Source organism: Phyllobates terribilis, unplaced genomic scaffold (assembly GCF_046119375.1).
Source record: "Phyllobates terribilis strain yellow unplaced genomic scaffold, ASM4611937v1 Scaffold_4__5_contigs__length_816908805, whole genome shotgun sequence".
NCBI classification, from domain to species: Eukaryota; Metazoa; Chordata; class Amphibia; order Anura; family Dendrobatidae; genus Phyllobates; species Phyllobates terribilis.
The window spans coordinates 618,359,664-618,368,685 of record NW_027362764.1 but is presented as its reverse complement, the minus strand read 5'-3'; the positions used below and the strand labels follow the sequence as shown (position 1 = coordinate 618,368,685).

The window sequence follows — 9,022 nt, the reverse complement described above, 5'->3', positions numbered from 1 at the left end:
TGGGAAAGTAGTCTAAGGCCACGGCCCCACTATCAATATTTGGTCAGTATTTTTTCTCAGGAGTAGGAGCCAAAAGCAGGTGAGGAACAATCAGAGAAAAGGTATCATAGAAACAAGTCTCCAATTCTGCATTTATCACCCACGCCTGGTTTTGGCTCCCACTCCAGAGAAAAAATACTGACCGAATACTGATAGTGGGGCCGTGGTCTAAAAGTGATTATTTTTCTGGCTGTGACTATAAGTAATTTTCTGAAAGTTAGGGTTCATTTAACACTGGGTGATTATTAGGAAACAATGAATGCTAGGAAAAGTTTATTTTACAAACTGAAGATGACTTCACCCATCTGATTTTCTCATACGTGTTCTGTTTTTTTTTTTACAGGTAGAACATGCACCTATTTTACTCACAGATCAAATTACCTATTTAAGTTAATAGTCAATAAAAAACTTGTACAGCACACTGATGGCATCCTAGTTGCTCCCAGTTTTGTTTCTACATAGTAGAATAACTGGACCTAAAACATCATTCATTTAAGAAAGCCCCTCTTTCCTCTGGTGTCTTAATTTAATTTACGTGTCATTTGCTCAAACCATCCAACTTCCTAGTATCGTAGTCACGTTACTAAATTGTATGTGTCAGTTTTCCTCAAACATAAAATGAAAGCTTTTGTGGCAGATTGAAGTTGTTACAGTGAATGAATGTATCAGCATCAACAATTCTTACATTAGATTTATATGGCATTGTATGTCTCAAGGAAACGCATGGCCATAAAAACTCTCATATCTTCTGTGTCATTGTTCTCATGACCTCTTGCATAATCCTACACTTACTTACACAGTAGGGGGCATGCATTTAGTCTTCCAATGCACAAAACTATGTAAAACAGTCTCCTGCCGCTCCTGTACTTACAAGGTGTCTTGTTAGGAAAGCCTCAGCAAAATTTAAAATGGAATTAAGAAGCCCCTGTGCATATATTTTTACCACCTTTTCCAACAAGAAGTCATACACGCATGCCTAGAGTTCAGTTGGCAATGGGTCTATAAAGTTACTGAAGTTTACAAGGTTGGAAATTCTGCAGAATCAATAAGGGAATGTGCAGGATTAAAAAAGTTTAAAAACAACAAGTGTGATAAACGTAAAGAAATGTAGAACCAGTCCCTGAATCGATCTCTCTACCAGCTAATAATTGCAATAGAGCAGACCACCATCAGGGAAGCAGATATTCTACTCCTGCCCTATATGCATATTGCTATGTGGCAAAAGTTTGAAAAGAAATGATAAAAGAAAACAAACCTGATAAATTTGCCTTTGAACTAACCATAACATTTACTTTCAAATATGGCCACTTGGTGGTACTGTTCAATGATGTGTAAGGCAGTTCCTGTTACAAGAGCAGTGAAACTTTCAGATGGAGAATGTATGGGATCTTCTTTTACACAAGGACAGTTAAATGAACTATCAATCATATTAATTATTTTAAATATAAAAAGAGCTGGGGATCAATTGGAATGGGTGTTACTCATAGCATGCATCCACTTTTGCTTTGCGCTAGTGTAAGACATTTCCTGTTATATAAGAAATAATTTTCAATAATTTTATACCAAACAGCAATAACTAATACTCTATAAGCAGTCTTTTTCCCGTAAAAACATAAGAAACCTAAAATAATGGATTGAAGATAATTCATGCAAGTAGATACTAGTAAATAGTTACCATAATGATTGATTAAAAACATGCTGGACACACCAATAAATAGAAAAATCTTTTATTTCAGCATTATAACAGTATAAAAAATACAAAATAAGTACAAAAGTACAAAATAAGTACTTTTGCTATGTGGAAAAGTATGAAAAGAAGTGGTAAAATGAAGATAAATCTTATAAAAAATACAAAATAAGTACAAAAGCATTCACAATATAGTTAACAAATTTCATAAGTCAGATTTCTATTCTAAAAAGTAGAATTGCACAGTAAGCAAAATTGCTTTTAACATCCCATTAGCCTTCAAATTACATCAAGAAATAAAAAGTGCCTCAATAATTGTAGTAACACATATTACTGGATTCTGAGAGTAAAGATGGCAGCAAATTTGTGGTATCATTTGCATCAGAGTGAGAGTTCAGTTCTGTATCAGACTTGCCATTAAGGTATTGATCAAACTCATCCTTATCAATATCACCCACAAGGGCACTCTGGTGTATGTAGTCTCCTCTGGTGATATTGATGTTGATATTGATGGGTGCAAGCTGATGAGAAAATGGATGATCTGGTGGAGCCACTGAGTGAGCTCTGCTGGAAGCTGCATAGGACTGCTGGGAATAAAACACATGCGGAGCAGCCTGCTCATGATTGGCCAATGGAGTTTGCTCTGCCTGAGGGACTTGTCTTCCATACATGGACGGTGGATTGTTCTGCTGGAAATGGACAGAATAGGAAGTGTCATAGTTGTAGTGCATCATGTGGTTTCCTCCTTGAATAGTTGAGGATAAGTAGTGCAATGGAGTCATCTGGGGCATTGAGGATGTTGGCAGGTTGTAGGGTTTGTAATAGGGTTGCATGGATCGATTCTCCTTATAGGAGCCATTGTTGTGCCCACTGTAACCCTTGTTAAAGTCTTTCACTGCCATAAGTCCATTGGTTTTGAGAACTGCAGAGGTGGGAATGTCTTTGTCTGGGTACAGGCCTCCATCTGCCCTCTTCATTTTCTTCATCTGCTTCTTCCTCCTGGGTCTGTACTTGTATTCAGGGTGATCCTGCAAGTGTTGCACTCGCAATCTCTCAGCTTCCTTTACATATGGCTGTTTCTCAGTTAAGACCATGGACTTCCAGGTTTGTCCTGTGGGGACAAGACACAATTAATATCAATGTAAAATCATAGCAGCACCAGATAAATGCATAGACAGGGCATAACAGATCGGTGGGAACAGGGAGATCCAGACGATGTGCTGCCTACTGCGACTATTCGTTTAGGCAGAAAATAGATGCAAATATCAATATAAAGATATGCAGAAAAGCTTCCGATCATAGCAATAATGTCACATCAGCGACCCAAAGTCCCACAGAACATCGTCTACAGTGCAAGAAAACCCACTTAAATCATAGATAAAGCCTGACATAGAGGTTTCACAAAACAGTGATGACAATACTACTACTCCTATTATCGCATTATTTACACCCCACTAGGATATACAATCGACTATGCTCTAATTACTACTATATTACTACATCCTTCTAATATCATCATCCTTCTATATTATTACATCCTCCTAATATCATTATCCTTCTATATTATTACATCCTCCTAATATCATTATCCTGCTATATTATTACATCCTACTATCATTATCCTGCTATATTATTGTAATATTACTAATATCATCCTATTATATTATTCTAATACTACATGTTCATTACCATATCAATATTACTACATCACAGTATTACTGTTATTACTATATATCTGATAGAAAGGATTACTAATGATATTATCTTCCGATGTTCCCGTTTCTGATGATTACTAGTAATATTGTGTATTCTATAATTAATAGTATATCCTATAATGTACTGTATTACTATATTGATAATACATTATATATATATATATATATATATATATATATATATATATATATATATATATATATATTGTATGATATATCCGGATATTACTAGTGCATAGTTCTTGGTGTAACCCTACCATCTCACTCTCCCATCTCTGTGCCCGGCCCTGTGCCCCTGTAGGTGCCCGATCTTACCTAGCATCTTGCTGAGCTCGGCGTTGTGCAGGTCCGGGTTCTGCTGCGCCAGTCTCTTGCGCTCATCCTTCGCCCACACCATGAACGCGTTCATAGGACGGCGGATCCGGTCCTCGGCTTTGCTCCCGGAGCTGGAGGCGTCCTCCTGGTTCTCCTCCATGGCTGGTGATGTGTTGAGCTCAGGTATCCACCGGGTCTCATAGGACATCACAGCTGGCTCTGAGCGCTTCCCCTTCAGCTGCTCGTCGCTGGCGTAGCCGCAGTCAGGGCTGCTCATGTCTGGTCGCTGTAGCTCAGTGTCGGCTCCTCTCCTCGCTGCCGGTGAGTTCTGTCTGCTCTGGGTCTGCTGCCGTCTATATCTGCTCTACATCTGCAGCGCTGGCCAATCACCGCCCAGAGATAGGGGACATACTGTAGAAAGGTGTGATGGGCGGGGCCACGCAGCAGGTGGGGGTCTGTGATAGGCTGAGATAGGGGCTAGGTAGCTCCCGAGCTGTAGTCGTTAGTGATCGGCTGCAGATAGGACAGGCTGCAGCTATAGGATAATACCAAATAATCATTGTTCACATGCAGATTCAATTTCCCCTGTGCAAATATTCACCTTGGAGTTTTCTTCCCTCTTATCCTAATTATCTCTCTATTCTGATGCCAAGACAAACACTGAAGCCCTTACCATGTCTGTCTATAAGGAGCACATCTGTACGAAATAATGATGGAGGGGGAAAGCATGAGCTCAAAGATTGCAGGACCTCTCCAATAGGGCAAGGATGGTACTGGCCTGACTCGTGTCTATATCACTATATGTAGTAATAATAATAATAATAATAATGATAGACAGGCATATAGATAGATATGAGACTGATAGAGATATTAGATAAAATAAGTGATAGATAGATACTGTTGATAGATAGATATGATATAGATGATAGATAGAGCATAGAGAGATATGAGATAGATGAGAGATGATAGATATAGAATAAATAGATAGATATTAGATTGTTAGATACCATAGATATATATGATAGATATAGAATAAATAGATAGATATTTGATTGATAGTTATGCTAGATAAGATAAAAAAATAGATATATATGATATAGAATACATAGATATTAGATAAGATAGATATATATTACATAAATAAACATATATTAGAGGCACAGATAAAAAATAGATATTAGAAAGACATTGGATAGATTAAAGATAGATTAGATATTAGATTGCTAAATATATATTACTCTTTTTGATCAAAATAGTGTCAGCTAACTACCTTGTTATTTCCATGTGCTATTACTGTTCACTTACTTATTGCAGAGTATTTGCTCATTTTATTTTTTTGTGTTTGGATAAATAGGTAGATATTAGACTCTATCAGATATAGATATAAGACAGATATTAGAGAGATACTGATACTAGTAACTAATTATCTAGAAGAGATGCTCTTATGTTTCCTCCTTCACATCTTCAGATCACTGAATGATTTTACTTTTCTAAACATCAGACTTGAAGATTGGATATTGAATATAATAGTGTATGCAGTATAAATATGAATAAGGACCAAATATGCCATTATTAGTAGTAGTAGTATTGATGTTATTTAATAGTATGTGGACATTATAAAGAGCAGAATAATCCGGAGCCTCTGGAGCTGAATGATTAAGGTGTGAATAGTCCCTGCAGCTATTTCTTACTATCGGCTGATAGAAATGTTATTTTCTATTATTATTGTTCTATCTATGATCCAGTGATCTGTCATGTAATGCACTGTATATTACTAACCTGTGCTCTGCAGCTGATCGGCCCCAGCCAGTGCTGCCGACAGCACATTGCACATTGACACCTCCGCTCACACAGGGAATGTGCTAATGACCCGACCGAAACCTGCGCCGTCTGCTCGGCCCAGAAACCGGCCGGGCGGGCGCGGAGCCGCCACCTCATTGTTCTGCCACAATAGAGGTGACAAGTGGACAACAATAATAAAGGCGGGCTTGTTTGTTGTTCTCTACTCCAAACTAACGGCGTTTAACATAATTATTCCCACTCACACAGATCTAATCCCACCGCCCTAATGTTTCCCTGTCATCTACATATCACCTGCATGTGCTCCACCTGCGGGAGGCGCTGCACCATCCACGAATAGCCAAGTGTCAGGCGAAACTGCCCCGCGCCCGGCAGCCAGACACCCTCTCCTGGGTGCTGCAAGCCTCCATCACTGCAGGGCATCTGAATCCACTCCTGCCACAACACCAGTATACCCTGCAGAGCAGACCCAGCTCCTCTGTATACTGTCTGTATATGGCTGTATACTGCTGGCACCAGTCAGAGGAGCCCTCATATACATGTGAAGGCTACATATACCATGGCGGAAATGGAGAAACCGCAGGTGTAACTCCAGACAGTGCTCATCCTTATTTCCCCTGTCTTATTACTCGGACATTCCCCTTATCATTGCTAGAAAGTAAATGCCCCCTGGATATGAGATCTGTTACATCCATCCACTGTGTGTTAGAAGCACATAATATTCACATCTATCATCTAAATCTATTCCATATCTATCTATTTATCTATCTATTCCACATTTATATATTCTACATTTAGCTATTAGTATCATCTATCATATGTCTATATTTACCTATCTATCTATCTATCTATCTATCTATCTATCTATCTATCTATCCATCTATCTATCTATCCAGAAACTTGGAACAGCACCGTCAAAAGAACTATGGGTGCAAAGCCTCCCAAACAATTGTCCAGTTGTAATATAAATAAAAATAAGAAAAGCAGGCAGCACTCCAAAAATTAAAGGTGAAAAAGTGGACTTTGTTAGCCCATATGGTGTGGCACATATGGGTTAATAAAGTCCACTTTTTCACCTTTAATTTTATATCTCTCTATTCATTTATATATCTATTATCTGTCTATCTATGTATCTATATATCTAAAAAAAATTATTTGAACATCTATATATCCATCTATCTATGATCTATCTATTTATTATCTACTGTATCTATCTACCTCTCTATCCACCTATCTATCCCATATCTATCTATCTATTTATCTAAGATCTATCTCAGGTCTATCTATTACATATCCATATTTATATATCTATCCCATATCTATCTATCTATCTATTACATCTATCTATATTACATCTATCTATATTACATCTATCTATCTAGCTATCTATCTATCTATAGTACATCTATCTATCTATATTACATATATCTATCCATCTATATATCTAAGGAAAAAATATTTGGACATCTATATATCCATCTATCTATTGATCTATGTATCATCTATCTACCGTATAGATTTATTATCTATCTATTTATTATTTATCTATCCCATATCTATCTATGTATCTAAGATCTATCCCATATCTATCTATTACATATCCATATTTATATATCTAATTATATATCTATCACATATCTATTTATCTATCTATCTATATTACATCTATCTATATTACATCTATCTATATTTATTACATCTATCTATCTATATTACATCTATCTATATTACATCTATCAATCTATCTATCTATCTATATTTATTACATCTATCTATCTATATTACATCTATCTATCCATCTATATATCTAAGAAAAATATTTGGATATCTATCTATTGATCTATGCATCATTTATCCATCTATTTATTATCTATCTATCCCATATCTGTCTATCTAAGATCTATCCCATATCTATCTGTTACATATCCATATTTATATATCTATCCCGTATCTATCTATATATATTACATCTATCTATCTATCTATCTATCTATCTATATTACATCTATCTATCTATCTATCTATCTATCTATCTATCTATCTATATATATATATATATTACATCTATCTATCTATATTACATCTATCTATCAATCTATACATCTAAGAAAAAAATATTTGGACATCTATATATCCATCTATCTATTTACCTATGTATCATCTATCTACTGTATCTATTTATTATCTATTTATTATTTATCTATCCCATATCTATCTATGTATCTAAGATCTATCCCATATCTATTACATATCCATATTTATATATCTATCCCATAATTATATATTACATCTATCTATCTATCTAGATATATTACATCTATCGATATTACATCTATCTATCTATCCATCTATCTATCTATATTACATCTATCTATCTATATTTATTACATCTATCTATCTATATTACATCTATCTATATTTATTACATCTATCTATCTATATTACATCTATCTATCCATCTATATATCTAAGAAAAAATATTTGGATATCTATATATCCATCTATCTATTGATCTATGTATCATTTATCTATCCCATATCTGTCTATCTAAGATCTATCCCATATCTATCTATTACATATCCATATTTATATATCTATCTCGTATCTATCTATATATATTACATCTATCTATCTATCTATATTACATCTATCTATATATATATATCATCTATCTATCTATATTACATCTATCTATCCATCTAAGAAAAAAATATTTGGACATCTATATATCCATCTATCTATTGACCTATGTATCATCTATCTACTGTATCTATTTATTATCTATCTATTTATTATGTATCTATCCCATATCTATCCCATATCTATCTATGTATCTAAGATCTATCCCATATCTACTACATATCCATATTTATATATCTATTTATCTATCCCATATCTATATATTACATCTATCTATCTATGTATCTATATATCTATATATATTACATCTATCTATATTACATCTATCTATCTATACATATTACATCTATCTATCTATATTACATCTATCTATCTATCTATCTGTCTATCTATCTATATTACATCAATCTATCTGTCTATCTATCTATATTACATCAATCTATCTGTCTATCTATCTATATTACATCTATCTATCTATCTATCTGTCTATCTATCTATATTACATCAATCTATCTGTCTATCTATCTATATTACATCTATCTATCTATCTGTCTATCTATCTATATTACATCAATCTATCTGTCTATCTATCTATATTACATCTATCTATCTATACATATTACATCTATCTATCTATACATATTACATCTATCTATCTATATTACATCTATCTATCTATACATATTACATCTATCTATCTATATTACATCTATCTATCTATACATATTACATCTATCTATCTATATTACATCTATCTATCTATACATATTACATCTATCTATCTAGATATATTACATATATCTATATTACATCTATCTATCTATCT

The 9,022-nt window shown here is 34.4% G+C and overlaps 1 protein-coding gene across 1 annotated transcript; it reads right to left on the bottom strand.

The window, feature by feature from the left end:
• Window positions 1-1,998: 1,998 nt before the first annotated feature.
• LOC141264449 (transcription factor Sox-17-alpha-like) lies at window positions 1,999-4,403 on the bottom strand. The gene is made up of 2 exons (XM_073676731.1): window positions 3,757-4,403; window positions 1,999-2,837 (listed from the first exon to the last, which is right to left on the bottom strand). Exons 1-2 carry the CDS (start codon window positions 4,031-4,033, stop codon window positions 2,035-2,037), a joined length of 1,080 nt encoding a protein of 359 aa, XP_073532832.1. The 5' UTR covers window positions 4,034-4,403; the 3' UTR covers window positions 1,999-2,034.
• Window positions 4,404-9,022: the final 4,619 nt, after the last annotated feature.

Coding starts and splice junctions, on each gene's coding strand:
- LOC141264449 (XM_073676731.1), bottom strand. CDS start 4,033: ATGAGCAGCCCTGACTGCGGCTACGCCAGCGACGAGCAGCTGAAGGGG. Junction 2,838..3,756: donor CGAGCTCAGCAAGATGCTAG/GTAAGATCGGGC, acceptor TTGTCCCCACAG/GACAAACCTGGAAGTCCATG.